At 40.9% G+C, this 15,450-nt stretch overlaps 2 protein-coding genes across 2 annotated transcripts in view; both read left to right on the top strand.

The window, feature by feature from the left end:
* On the top strand, window positions 1-10,617 carry cab39 (calcium binding protein 39). The gene is made up of 9 exons (XM_035679694.1): window positions 1-127; window positions 2,878-3,033; window positions 3,249-3,413; window positions 4,338-4,456; window positions 5,880-6,048; window positions 7,048-7,107; window positions 7,651-7,716; window positions 8,187-8,330; window positions 8,418-10,617. Exons 2-9 carry the CDS (start codon window positions 2,920-2,922, stop codon window positions 8,604-8,606), a joined length of 1,026 nt encoding a protein of 341 aa, XP_035535587.1. The 5' UTR covers window positions 1-127; window positions 2,878-2,919; the 3' UTR covers window positions 8,607-10,617.
* Window positions 10,618-12,633: 2,016 nt separating this feature from the next.
* Window positions 12,634-15,450, top strand: part of LOC118341450 (integral membrane protein 2C-like) — a 5,598-nt gene continuing 2,781 nt past the window's right edge. The window contains exons 1-3 of the mRNA XM_035679695.1: window positions 12,634-12,891; window positions 14,677-14,820; window positions 15,031-15,219. Coding sequence (XP_035535588.1) covers window positions 12,799-12,891; window positions 14,677-14,820; window positions 15,031-15,219 — 426 coding nt within the window. The 5' untranslated portion in view covers window positions 12,634-12,798. The remainder of the gene's footprint in view (window positions 12,892-14,676; window positions 14,821-15,030; window positions 15,220-15,450) is intronic.

Below are 15,450 nucleotides of genomic sequence, written 5' to 3'. Positions count from 1 at the left end.
AGTAACGTTACGAAGAAGGGGAGGCGACGAACAACGAAAACAAAGCACTTTTTGTTCGAGGACCACCTGAATTGCCTTGTGCTGTTGTGACATATCGGGGGAAACAAGTGAAAACACCGTTTACAAGGTACTGTGTTGTATGTAACTTGGACTATAATGTTATGAACCAGTGTTTGCAAGCATTGTTACAGTCGCTAACGACGGCTGCATCCAGGCTAGTTAACTATCCAGCTAACTGTTGTACATTTGCCAATGCTCGCCTGTTGTACGGCTCTCGGCGTGTAGAAACGTCTCCGCTGCACCGAGCCTGTGGTGGTGGTGGTCTGCTGAAGTCAGGCATGGGCTCGGTATTAACGACACTAACGCGAGGAGCTGCTGCCAGGCCCGGATAACGTTGTGCTAAGCTAGCTAGCTGACGTTGCCCACATTACGTGACAAAACTGGGAATCATAAATGTACTTAGTTCTTCCACTGGTGGATATTTGAAATGAAGCCACAGCAGCAGCAGCTGTAAGGGCTTTGTACGCATTAGGCCTGCAGAGGCCTTCTGGTTGTCGACAGCACACTCACACTTTCACAGGCGAGCCAGCAGCAGCAGCAGCGTTAGCTCTGTTGTTTGGAGGACAGTGATTAGTGTTATAGGCCCCGGTAGCTCCCACACAAACACAAAGTTAGCAGTCCAGTAAAGAGGAAGGGTGGCAGAATCACGTCTCTTACTGCTGTCCTACACTTTAAGTTGCTTTGCATATGTTAGAAACAGAATCACTCTGTGAGCAAGTGTCCATTTTGTTAGCATTGCGCAAAGTTGGCAGGCTCCACACCATCACAAACCAGGCATGGATAACAGAGAGGGGCGGTGCTCGCTGTCAGCTCCGTGTTGGAGAGCTGACTGGGCCGCGGGCTCGCAACTTGTTTGAGTTATGGCAGTCTTTACGTGAGAGAGAAATCTTAGAAATCTGTGTGTGGTAAAGCCGGGCCCGCAGCACCTCTGACGTTTATTGGCCGACATTACTCCTGCACACGGTACCTGATTAGTAACACAGTCATTGTGGGTAAGCGGCGAACAGCTGATTTTGAACCTGCCATACGTGTTTCCTTCCTATTTGCGTCACTGATGCTGAAGCGGTCCGCTGCCTGCTGGCTACATTAACGAGCATTAGTCTGTGCCAGAGACGGATTTGGCCACCTGGCAAAGTGGAGGTGCGTCTGGATGGATAAACATGTAAGCAAGCACAGTTTAAGGCGTGGGTCACCGCTGGATCCGGACACGTTTTGGATTTCGGCTCAGTCACACATGACACATCATATATGAAGGGTGGACTGCACCTCCCACTTAGCTGCTGCTTACTTTATGTTGCTGGCCCCAGCTGCACTTTCCAAATGTGGACTCCCTGCCAAGACATAAGAGGAGTTTAGAGGATCCCGGCAGGACAACAGGTTGGTGGCACACTGTTACACCTGTGTGTACCTGTAAGTGACAAACTGTATCATCACATCATGCTGGGAACTTATCTCTAAAGTGGTGCTTAATGAAAATGTGTTTAAGATAAATGATCTTGAGACTGGGATTGCCTTTTATTGATGTGTGTTTCTGTGTTGGGCTCATGCAACAGGGAGTGTAGTCTTCCTGAATGACCTGCTCTGAGTGAAGAAGCACTGTTCGGCTGCTGTGTTGCTAATTGCTTTGGCTTTTGCCCCGTGGTGTATGTGAGGTGGTTGGCTGGCTCAGGGGTTGTGTAGATATTGGCCGTTGTTAAGTTAAATGTGAGATATGGTTGTCCGTCAGCTGCGTTGCCCGAGCCTTGGCTATGGCCTTTGTAGCATAGTTCAGTTTCATCCTGGATTAGATGTTTTTATATAGCTTGTTTATTGACCTAAATGACTTTCCCTAAATGTACAGTATGTTAAGTAATGCGATCATGTGTGAGTTGGATTTGTTAGTCACTGTTTGTGAAGTGGGTCATACCGAGGTGGGGCTATGTCATGGTGAATATGACGCGCTTAATCATTTACTGAAGAAGTTTCACAAAATTGTGCAACTGCTCAATGAATCATTTAAAGGTCAAATCTAGATCCTAAAAATATATCAGCCTCTGCTCCTCGCCTGGTATGGAACTTTATCAGCATTAAATAGCAGCAGTGGGTTTTTCATTCGTGCTTAACTCGCAGTTTGAACATAGGGCTGTTTGTTTTAAAGCAGGAGCTAACAGTGCACCTGTCTTCAAACCAACGTTGTTCCAGATGATGACACCAGAGACACATTTGCACTAGGTCTGAAAGATGGACGCAAGTTGTGTAAACTAGACTCGGCCCACCAACAGTACCTTGTTTGGGGATAAGCTCCAACTGCACCACCTATCTGTCTTCTGGTCTGCTGCTGTCTTTGGTTGAGACCGTGTTATAGACAGATGGATGATTTTTAACCACACAGACACAGCAACCTAAATACTGTCCCATATTTTTTTAAACATTGAACTCCAGCCATACGTGTATACAGTGTTTCAAAGAAGGTCTGTGATGAAGCTCGACACTGTATATGTGCAGTGTTGTGTCTGCGTTTATCACTGTGAAGATCTGTCGTCTTTGTCCAGACTTGCTTGGTATCATTGTTATGTTGGCATCAGTATGACTTCTGGCTAATTTGCAAGTCACTGGCTGTATATTTCTTATCACCTTCTTTACCCTCTACACTGTTTTATATTACATGTATGTGTTACATAGACATTTGTAATGTTGTCTATTGTTTGTCTTCTGTTGGTTAACATCAGTTTAGGTGCGTCTCTGTCCCATTGAGGCTTTTTACATTCTCTTGGTTCTCCTCCCAGCAGTCCCTCTGACTTTACAGGCTCTGATCCAGTTTTACATTTCATTCCTCAGGTGGACAGTCCGCTCCCTGGTTGCTCGTGGTAACTCTCCGCCATGCCTTTCCCCTTTGGCAAGTCCCACAAGTCGCCGGCGGACATCGTCAAGAACCTTAAGGACAGCATGACAGTGCTTGAGAAGCATGACATTTCTGACAAAAAGGCTGAGAAGGTAGGTTAATGTAGTTCAAATTGATTTGTGATGCACATCCTCATCACCTTTGAAATGTCAATGGGAGCCATAAAAGCAATTTTGTTGAGATTACATTGTGACTAGGCAGTTTTTTGAGGGGTGGTTGGGAGAGTAATTTTCACATAGCTTTTCGGAAGCTTGAATTAGGATTATATATGTATTGTGGTAGATTTATTGATGTGCATATGATTCAGGCCACAGAGGAAGTGTCAAAAAGCCTGGTGGCCATGAAGGAGATCCTGTATGGGACAAATGAGAAAGAGCCCCAAACAGAAGCCGTGGCCCAGCTAGCCCAGGAGCTCTACAACAGTGGCTTGCTCAGCACCTTGATAGCGGACCTGCAGCTCATCGACTTTGAGGTGAGACTCTGTCTTTGTTTCGTTGGAGTGAGGCAAAATAATATTTATTGAATGAGATCGAAAGAAGGAAGAACAAACATTTGACACTAAATAGACAAAGTGTATCTCAGGTGTGTACACACAGGAAGAACGTGTGTTATGAATATGAAGGAAAGGGATGCATATGTCTTGAAAAAGTACATTCAGGTAGTGACGACAGTTGGGTATTTGAGACAAACCTGGCTATACTGATATGTGGGCAAACTCATGTCCCCCTGCAATATGTCAGACTGGTGCTGTGTGGCAACTGCTGCGGCAGGCTTCCCTGACTCACCCTATCACAGTATGACTCATTGTGCTGTGTGATCTCTCTCTTCCTCTTTTACCCGCTCTCATCCTCACTACACGTTAAAAAAAGGTGGTGAAGAATTGCACATCACAAGTGTCCAATGTATAAATATGACAGCAATTCAACATTTTGGAAAGCATTGCAAATATTTGGTCTGTGCTGAATTCCTGTCAATATAAGGTTGTTGTTGTTTTTTTTTGGTAACGTGTCACAAAAACAACAAACCTTGAATTTAGAGCTGCATCTTTGGCTTTCCACCCGATCTAGCTTGGATTGTCGGTTTGGGAGTGTGTTGTAAAATAGAGTTGACCAAATACAGGACCGGTATTACCAATTTTGACACTGCTTGACTCAGCACCTTGTCTGCCCAGCTGTGATGCGAATTCTGCTAATGCTCTTCTTAATTTGCCAGAACAGATCGTAATGACAAATGCCAGTTCAGTCGGTTCGCACAAATCAATCTGGTTTACGCTCATACACTGGACCTGCAAAACTGGAAACTGACCCAACCCTATTATATTATTATATTATTGTATGGTACTACATGCATTGACTTCTGCTTTATCAAACCTTTACGTATGTGCATTTGTTACCAGGGTAAGAAAGATGTGGCTCAGATCTTCAACAACATCCTGAGGCGTCAGATTGGCACTCGGACACCCACAGTGGAGTACCTCTGCACCCAGCAGAATATCCTCTTCATGTTGCTTAAAGGGTAAGGCAGCACACACACACACACACACACACACACCATTGTTCATAAAGAATTTAATTTATTTATTAATCATTTCGAAACACAGCATGTTGACATGTTAATGAAAAGACTGAAAAGTAACTTCCTCTGTAACTTCCTAACATAAGGGGAAGTAAAAACATCTCTTTTCAAATGGTCTGATGCCTAAAGAAGAAGAATGAAAATAGGCTCAAATATATATGCCAATAAAACAATTGAACTTTGTTGAAAGCTGTCTAGCTAAGTTCCAAATACCGGCGACAATCTTCATTAGTGGTTCCTGTGCTCCAGAAGTCTTCTACCTCATTTAAGTAAGAGTGAATGACTTGACTTCTATCATGCCCAGTGAGCAATGCTTTACCACTTGTATCATTATACTTAAAGACAATATAGACAATATATCTATTTAATAGTTTAAAGGATTTTGTACTTTTTAAAGATATATATTTGAATCTTTAGCTCTGTTTTCAAAACCTCTAATCCATTTTAATAGAAAATACTATTAATTAATTAATAATAACTTTTTTTTTGTGTAAGTTTCAAATAAAGCAGTGTTCGGAGAGAACCTGAGTATAGTGTGCTTCTACATCAGTAACACCATTTAGGGTTGGGTGATATACCGGCTATTGGCTGAGACAAAGAATGAGAGCTGCTCAGTTACAGATGTTCAGCGGCGCAGTACTGAACCGGCGTATTTTCACATTCAACTGCGGTGAATTAAGGGTTTATTTATCGACTAGTTTGACAACAGGGTGATTCGCAGAGAGCTCCAAACAAGACTCTTAACTTCGGGGGAGATGAGGACGCAGCAGGGACAGCCTTGGTGAGGAGAAGCATGAAGCGGGTAGAGAAAGGAGGGAGGTTGGGGAACAGAGAGGTTGCGACAGCGCCAGAATATTTTCACATCTAACTCTGTTAAATGGTTAGACACCACAGTTGGTGAATGTTGGAACAGTGTAAAGACTAATACATGTGGTTTGGTAAGTTTTATTTTGTTTCTGTCATGGAGATGCTACATGTTAGCATGTAGAGACATGACACTGGTACACTGGACTAAATAATAATCAGTATGTATGTAGTCCTGGTTGTTGGCACCAGCCAAGCGCCAAATATCAGTAAAACTGGTCCTACTACAAAACGTAACTTTATTTAAAAGTTTTAACTAACGTTAATTGAAAATAAAATCGTTATTTACATGAAGTAGCTTTATATCTCACAACAGCACTATTCTCAACGATTAGGGGGCAGCCCTAGTGTAGTGTTTAGTTTTATTAATGACCTAATTACAGAAATACTGTATGTAATGATTATGGCCTTTTGTTTCAGTTTGTCTTCCTATGGCCAGGGTGTGTGGAATGCCTCTGTATGATGCTATGTCCTTGTCCTGTGTTGCTGTTTTGTGCAGGTATGAGTCTCCAGAGATTGCCCTAAACTGCGGTATCATGCTGAGGGAGTGCATCAGACATGAACCACTGGCCAAAATCACACTGTGGTCCGAGCAGTTTTATGACTTCTTCAGATATGTGGAGATGTCCACGTTCGACATTGCCTCAGACGCATTTGCCACTTTCAAAGTAAGTTGGCTCACTTCAGCTGTTGGAGCTGAGCAAATTCTCTTTTGAGTAATGCTAAGAAACATCTGTTACTCCTTAGCAAAAGAATTCATGGCGATCATTATACAAGTAACTCATTGACAAACTGTAAGTGACTTGCAGAGATTATCTTTACAGTTTCATGACATCTCTCTCCTCATTGCCTAGTCATTGCTACTTTGTTGATGGTGGTTTGTTTACATTACATAATCTGAAACATTGTAACTAGCTGTACTAGCTGACAGCTCAAACAGCCAGTTTGATGGTGTGTTGGCACCTGCTGCTGCTGGTATTGCAATATTATATTATTGCAACAAAGACACATTGACATGAATGGATTTGGAGCCAACCGTGGCTGTAATGACGAGTATGCACAAGTATGCAAAGTTATGTCATGATTGAGAGACCTGAATGCACCGCTAAAAATATTTTACTTAAATTAGTTTCTGATTAAATATAAGATTAATAATACATTGATAAAATAAAAACACAAAGATGAATTGTTTATATTCAGCCATACATTATCATTTAAAACACTACTGGTAGTTTGCTGATTGTTCAGTCTTCTGTTAGAGGGGCTCAGATTTAAAGCGGCATTTCAAAGGCTAACTTGAACACCACTGTTGAATGAATGCGAGTGGTAATGTTTTGGTCATTAAAGGTAAGATTTTGTTTTTAAATTACAAAGCAGTTTCTTTTTTGAGCAAAAAAGGATTAATTTGCAAACGTAATTCCAAAAAGATAAACCAGTCTCCTTATAACGTTGAAAAGGATTATGTCCAGAAATATCACTAATCACACCGTTACACAAAACATTTTTTTTTCTTTTTATAAAATTGCAGTGTATTTCTCAGGATTATTTCTGCATGTGCTTCAGTTTGTTGTACCTACAGTGTCCAAAAGGGACACAAATGGGACCAGGCTAACTCATAGCCATTAAGTCTGAATTTATTTCTCATAGTCTGCATTGTCTATTTCCAGGACCTCCTCACAAGACACAAGCTACTGAGTGCAGAGTTTCTGGAGCAACATTATGACAGAGTAAGTCCCCACTGAACTGAAACTGAGTTTTATAGGCAGTGATTTCACCCATATTGAGGTAGAGTCTGGTCATGGCATAAAGGGGGGAAGAATGTATCCTTACAACTACACTTAATATTATATTCATCAGTACGGAGCTCATCAGAACAAATAAATGAATGAAAACAAAGAATCATCATTTATTACTCAGTAGGTGTACTAGTCGTTATAAGCGTTCAGGGCATTCAGCAATGCTATGTCTAGAAACATAAGATGACCTTAAGCATTTCCTTTTCACCAGTTACATATAAATGAACACTGGCAGTCTGGCTGTTTGGCATGCTGGCAGTGTCTTTTTCTAACAACATCAAACCAGCGATTTGGTACATTATTTACAGTCTGTGAAGACAAAGTAGCTGTCAGTCTGTGAGGGTAAATCTGTCATTTTCTTGTCATTGTGTTTTGATACAAGACACAGATGCAATTGTAAAAAAACACTACTTGACACATTGAGATGACTCTCTCTCTTTTTTTTTCTCTCACTACTTCTGTCTCTCGTTCTAGTTCTTTAGTGAATATGAGAAGTTACTCCACTCAGAAAACTACGTGACTAAAAGGCAGTCCCTCAAGGTAAGGACCCTGGGTCGTGCCAGTAAACAGGTCTCATGTAGTGGTGCAACTCTATTCAGAGAGCTATTTAAAGATTTGGTCTGGTCAGAGTGTTGGGTTTCTCTAAACCATTCCACCTCCATCACCTCGTCGTGACTGCCATCTAGTGGTGGAAGCATTGTCTATACGTTGCCTATATATGAAGCAACAATCTGTCTAGCAATTATTACACAAGATTGAAACCTGCTATATCTCTCAAGGTTGTTTATTAAGGTTATTATTCTTTTCTGATCCTGTTTAAGATTTAACACTAGTAACTTTTGTAAATAATAAAGTTAAACGGGCCTATATTTCTGGCTATAATACATATTTTTACACTAATTATGCTTTAAGAAGTCAGCCTTTCAATTTCAATAGAACTGTCTGTAAATTGTAAAATAAAGTAGTCACATTAATATTTACCTCTGTTTCTCACTCTAAAAATGATCTAGTTGCTGGGGGAGTTGCTTCTTGACCGGCACAATTTCACCATAATGACAAAATACATCAGCAAGCCAGAGAATCTCAAACTAATGATGAACCTGCTACGGGACAAGAGCCGCAACATTCAGTTTGAGGCTTTCCATGTTTTTAAGGTAAAAGTTGCAAGATGTGGTTAGCATTAAACATAGCGCACAATATCTGCACATGTTAACATCACTGTCCTCCTTTTTTACCATCAGGTGTTTGTGGCCAACCCCAACAAGACGCAGCCCATCCTGGACATCCTGCTGAAGAACCAGACCAAACTCATTGAGTTTCTCAGCAAGTTTCAGAACGACAGAACAGAGGACGAACAGTTCAATGATGAAAAGACTTACCTGGTCAAACAGATCAGGGACCTCAAGAGGCCTGCCCCCCAGGAGGCCTGAGGAAGGGTGCAGAGGTGGGGGGAGGAGCCACCAGGACCATGTCTGGACCCCATCCAGACACCGTCTGCTTAACGGACCCATCAGCAGCTGCTGTTCTGGTTTCTGAACAAAAATTGAGGAAACAACTGAAAAAGCAACGTACCCAATATCAACTCATCAGGAAGTCGCCAGCTCCTCTGCTCCTCAGTGAACATTTGATTCTTTTTGTTTTTCTTTTTCAGTCTTTTTCCTTAAAAAGAAATAAGAGAAAATAATAGATGCTGCTGCTTTCTTGCACATTGAGACATGTAAGGTATATTATAACGACACAACAGTCCATCAAACATAGAGACAGAAAATGTCCGTGCATTCAAAGTAAGGCAGACTTCCTGATACACACACACCAAGAAACAAAAGTAGACACGTTTACACGCATATATGTATTACATTAAAAACCTGCATACACACATACAGCAAGAATATCAGCTAAAACCTTGTGATGGAAATGGTACGAGCAAGTTGAACATTGGTGTGTTTGTTGCATGCCTTGAAAAGTGAGAGATCCATGGCTGTACCCAGCATCGGCTCTGTGATGGCCTGCCCAGTCTGGCTCCCATGTTCAGTGCCACAGACTCGGATATGCATGTGCATCACAGCAACCGCTACAGTTCATATCTATGCCTTCATCCAATAAAGCAACAGTGGTTCCATTTTAGCGATTCGTAGGGACAAGCTCTCAGATGCCATCACACAGAACCATTTACCTCCTGTGTGCTTTGTTACGACACAGCACTTGAAGCACACAAGGAAAGGAGGGAGGGATGTAAGGTATGAATTTAGTGAAGCCCAAGAGTCGGGTCTCTTTATTGTTTTCTGGGACAGGGTGAACATGTACATATGCCTTTTTTTGCTTTGTAGATTTTTGTTTAACCTTGACATATGAATATATATTATATATATATATATTACCTTAAACATCGCGTTTTTGGTTAATTGTAATCAAATTACTTTCTAAACTATAAAAGAAACAACAAACAAGTTAAGTGACATTGTTTTTGCATTTTATTTTACTGCTGAAATGGTTGCTGGTGGGTTTCTTTGTACATAACTTAAAGGGCCAGCTCACGTTTAGCTAACCTATAGGATATTAACAATTTGTACAGCAGAGGAATGTCATGGTATTAGCTCTGGATCTGTTAATCCTCTTTTTATTCTCCATCTACATTTTGAGTATCTCTCAGACTGCTGAAAACGTGCAGTGGAGGACGGGAGGAAGGGGATTTGGAGAGCATTAACTGAAACATTAAAGCCTGTGTGTTTGTGCACTTTGTGAGGTGCTGAGTGATCAACATCACCTAACTGGAGTCGAGGATAGCAGGGATTTTCCCCCTCCTCAATTTCATTAACTTTTTCCCCCTCATTCTCACCACTCTTCTTGTGGCAAGTGGTTGCTGTGTGGCCTCATAGTGAGTGTGCTCATCAGGACATCAGCACTTCATTCTTGCTTTTCTCACCTTCCCCTCATTCTTGAGCCTTTCTTTTCAGAGGGTTTATAATTCCAGTACAATTATGAGTGTAAAGCATTGTGGGTAGCAGAGTACTTTGGGAATGTGGGATTGTCCTCATGGTGCTGAGTAAAACTGATGAAACCACAGACTTGTTCATTTAAAGTGATTGAGACGTGCATATACATTCAAACAGGCAAATAAGAAACCATCTCAGTGCAGACAACAGCACTGCTCAGATAGTCCACAGTTCCTTCATACGCATTGGACATGCATGTTCCTCCACTGGCTGTGCATGATGCTGTACTAAAGATGTTGTACTGGAATTGTTTCTTTTTAAAGTATTTAACAACATTGAAATGTCAAATTGAACTCTTGGCTTTACGGCTGTATGCTGACTTTGACTCCAGTTTCAGCATAGAGCGTGTGGGTGCTTTCAGAAGTGTCAAAGGCCCGGGCCCTACAATTGAAATAAAGAAAAAAAAAAAAAACATTTGGAATAAAATAAAGCTGTGTCATTCTTAACACGTGCCGGTGTGTCTTAACATTGGAGTGTGAAGTAGCTTTGTATATTGAAGTGGTTTTCAGATTTATTTTGTGATGTAAAAGTAGCCCATTTTACATAAAAGTCTTTCTCTCAAATATGTACGTAAGTCAGAAAACGTATTATCAGCCAAAGTACTTTCTTATTAAAAATAAAAGCAATCATGCAGATAGGTTCTTAACCAAATAGATTTTTTCACATTTTTGTCACCCAAAATTTGCCCTATTAATTTGGTGTCACCTGATGTATTGACATTTTTCTTCTTTCGTTCAGTAATGGATATTTTAAAATAGATAAAACTATTATTCAGACACCAAATGTATTATTTACATTTGAAATATTTTTTGTCCACCAAAGAATAATTAAATCATTTAAAACCTTCATTCAGCCAATGTCCCCACAGTGCTGTCGACAGGGGAGAATACTTTTGTAGACATTTTTCCAAAAATATCCCTCGATTTTCAAACATTTGTTTTTTACCCCTTGACTTTAAATTTATTTTTTCAGTCCAGGAAAGTGTAAGTGACCCTAGATCACTTGACAGTGTGCAATTGGGCTCTAAATATTTTGGGGAGTTTTGGTTTATTCTATAACGGAGCACCCCATTTTAGAAGCTCCTTATCAGTGTGGTTGACATGAAAAACATTAATCTGAAAAGCAACCTGTAACTGGCTGTGAGATAAATGTATTGAAGAAAAGAGTACAATGTTCCCCTCTGAACTGTAGTGGAGTAGTTGAAGTTTTCAGTAACATAATGTAAATAATACACTAAATATAAAAACATAGCCTATTAAGTGACCACTTCAGTTTCTTCTATGCAGTTTGTTGTATGGAAGCCCATATTTGCCACATGACATAAAGTACCTTCAAAGATTTAATAAATTTAATAATGCCACATTAAATTTCTCATAATTATAAAACATATATATAAACATATTGTCTTATATAATTGTGGGTTAGTATCTCATAATTTTAAGCTACTATTTAATAATGATGAATTGTGAAATATTGCAATGGTCTAAAAATCTAAAACCACAACAGAAAATAAATGTGGCATCAATTGTATTTTGTTATACACATGATGTAGGGCGGGTGGTATAGTAAATATTTTAAAGGACCAGTGTGTAGGATTTAATGGCATCTAGCAACTAACTGAAGACTGCTAACATCTGTATTTGACGACTTGGGAATGGGATCGGGCTGTGAAGCGTCTAGGAGGAACTATGGTGGCACAAAAATGCCCTATGAAGAGCCAGTGTTTGGTTTGTCTGTTTTGGGCTCCAGTAGAAACATGGCAGCCTCCACAGAAGGTGACCCGTGGCATCTGTAGATATAAACGTTCATTCTAAGGTAACAAAAACACAACGATCCAAAATTTGAATGGCGATTATACGCTAACGAAAACATCCCTATGAATATTCCATTTCTTCCAATAGATCCTCTAAATGTTACACACTGGACCTTTAAATGGATCGTTTCAATGTGAAATATTAATCAGATTTATGTGGGAAGTACAATTTATAGAGCTTGATTCTTGTATAGTGACCTCTGCTGGCCATTAGCCATATAGGATCCGTGCAAACTCTTCACAAAACCATGCTCAGATTATTACAGATTACAGAGTTTATAAACCGTGTGCAGATCTGTAAAGGAGAGTAAAGATGTACACATTGTTGTTTTGTTTATTTATTTATTGAGTCATTCGATGCCAGGGGGCTGTGGACCAAAACAATGAGAGCTTTCACATTGTCACAATGCCATTTAATACAGTGTATTGTAAAAACACCATTACAGACACTTTAAGACCAGATTTCTATCACACTGTATTGCTTTCTTAGGCCAGAACCACTGCTTATTGATGGAAGAACTGGGTGCCTGCAGAATTCAAAGCTTAATGTCATACTAGTTTAATGACAGCTGATATATAGCGCACTCCCATAAACGGCTGCGGACTGGTCCTTTAAGGGCAGATTAAAAAAAAAACCCAAACAGCACACTTCCGGTGGATAAAGACAAAAACAGAGAAACAGCCCAGCGGTGAGAAGAGGACGGCCCGACGACGAGGGGAGGGCAGTGTTGTTTCATAGAGGTGGTCAGCTATTGTGAACACAGAGTTAGAGCGAAGGCACCTGCAGCAGACAGACAGACAGACAAACACTGAGCCATGGTGAAGATCAGTTTCCAGTCTGTCGCGGGACAGAAAGTGGAGAAGGAGAATGATGGCGACAAGACCGAAATTCTCATTCCTCATCCGATGGTGAGTAAACGCGTCGCTCCATGTTATTGCTCTTGTCATTGTCGTCTTAATGTGATACTTGTTTAATGTGATGCCTGCTGTGGCCGTGCAGGGCAGCCTGCACCTTCACAGCCATGAACAGCAGGGGATTTTTTTTAAGCATCTATCGCCATTTGGTTGGAAACAAATAACGTGTCATTGCTGTGATGGTTTCCTCTGCGCTTGTACTCTTATTGCAGCTTGGTGCAAGTTATTATACTGTGCCAATGCATGCTCTTTGTTCAGGACTGTATACAGGATTACAGGCAAAAAGGCTGTTTAACAATGTAAAGGTTTTGTGTTGGGCTTTGCTTTGTAAGTGGCGTGGCCTCTGATTATTTTCCCTTCAATGCAGATTTAAATACACAGATTTAAACTCCCCAGCTTGGTTAAAAAAAAAAAAAAGGTAGAATGTAAGAAATACATGAGCTTTGGTTGACAAAATGGCAGATGGACTGCTGTGGTTTGCAGCGCATGCAAGATTATTTTTCACAGCTCTAAAGGAAGCAGAGCACTGGAGTCTCAACTTTACCGTAGCATCTCCTCAACGCTTATCAAACATACATGACTGAGCCACGAAGATGATGAACCATAATGGAATATAGATGGGACATAAGGCATGCATATAAAGTGAATATTGCAAAAGTACAGAGCTGGAGTGGCTGTGACTCTGAAATCTGTTCACCCAAATGTATTGAACAGGGGACAGACAGGCCTCATGGTGTGTCACGCTCTCAGTTGGTGTGAAAGAGTCTCTATCTCTCTCAGTGGGGTGGGAGAACACAAAGTCTCACAGAAGTGTGTGTTCGCACATACACAGTTGTCTCCTTGTCCTTATGCACCCTCTGTTCCCAAATGCTTCCACAAAGAACAATGTACTGAACTGAAATGGATGCTTAGACACTGTCCTAATATTAAGTAGGGTTGTAGGAAAATATAAATAAAAATATTCTATCACAATATTTTGTTAGGTGAAATTGTATCTTACTTACAGTAAGGCAATATGAATTGTAACCCCTGTATTGTGATACGTATCGCCAGATTCTAGCCAACACACAGCCCTAATAAGTACAAAAATATAGAGCATATTCTGCAGACATTGTGAATCACAGGCCCTGCTTTCAAGTTCTTTGTGTATTCTCCTTTTTTAAAACAATGGAACGTGTTCACACAGAATTGTCGTCATTTATCTTTGAAGTTTCGTACAGCAACCATTTCCCATGCACAGTCGTTTTTTCCATCATAGCTCCAGTTAAGAATAACCATTGTTGTTCCTTTTTATAGAGCCACTTTTTCAGAAGATCATTTTAACTGTCACAACCACTCTGTGCTACCACTACAGTAAGCACTGAGCCACTTGTCTGTTAGTCATTATTTTTGTAAATGGAAGTGCACAGTGAGTGGCTACTATCTGTGTGTAGTGCCACCCTGCCAACACAGGTTGGGCGCGTGGCACCGGCAGATGGGCTGCGAGACTGGAGGCGTCTGGGGAGATTACTCACCATCTCAGTCAAGTTTTCATTACCGAGCGCTCTGTCATCCCTTCCTCTGGCCGGGGCTCAGTGCTACTAATTCGTGCTTGAAATGCGGCGTTGCCATTTATGTGAGCTTCTATTTTAGCAGTTAGTTAATTCGGGTAATTTTCAGCTGCTCGTCACGGTGAAGATGAGTAAGCTGAAAGTTGGATTGAAGCTGCCTGGAAATGCTTTTCTGTGCCTGTGTCTGAAGTATTAATATGTGCTCTGTGTGTGTGTGTGTGTTATCCAGGATGAGGAGGAGCTGGTCCTGCCTCTGCGGCCCAAAAAGTCTCCCCTCAATGGGCTGTGCTGCCTGACATTTGGCCTGGTTGTATTCATGGCCGGTCTGGTCCTGGCCTCCATTTATGTCTACCGCTACTACTTCATACCTCATGTAAGACCCGATTATACTGTACTGTGTGCAGTATGTGTCTCAGATTGGTCTTTTCCTCAAATACTGTATCCATAAATAAAATTGTCTTCAGTTTTTTTTTTTATTCAAATCACTATTGTATAAGAATGATATTCCTGCTACAGATTGTGAGTGTTTCAGCTGGTGTGTTGATATAGATGCTGATTTGTGTGTGTGTGTGTGTGTGCGCAGATCCCAGAGGACAACATGTTCCACTGCAGGGTGGTTTATGAAGACTCTGTGTATGCCCCACTGCGTGGGCGTCAGGAGCTGGAGGAAAATGTCGGCATCTACTTGGCCGACAACTATGAGAAGATCACGGTCCCCGTGCCTCACTTTGGAGGCAGTGACCCCGCTGATATAATCCATGATTTCCACAGAGTGAGGACAAACACACACACAGTGACATAGAGAACACACAGAGCAGTACACAGTTAAATCTTTATTACAAGTAACTCATTACAGTTTTTATTGGCCCGTAAATAACAGGAAAAGAGAATTAATATGAAAAGTCTGAGGATCTCTCAAGTCACTATTTAATTCATGACACTGGCTTCACAAAGTTTTTTTTTGTTTTTTTTTTTTTTTTTTTTAAAAAAAATGAGATTGAAA

The sequence above is a fragment of the Morone saxatilis genome, unplaced genomic scaffold (genome assembly GCF_004916995.1).
Source record: "Morone saxatilis isolate NCDOM2014 unplaced genomic scaffold, NCSU_SB_2.0 Contig8, whole genome shotgun sequence".
Classification (NCBI taxonomy): domain Eukaryota; kingdom Metazoa; phylum Chordata; class Actinopteri; family Moronidae; genus Morone; species Morone saxatilis.
This window is presented reverse-complemented; position numbering and strand designations above follow the sequence as displayed.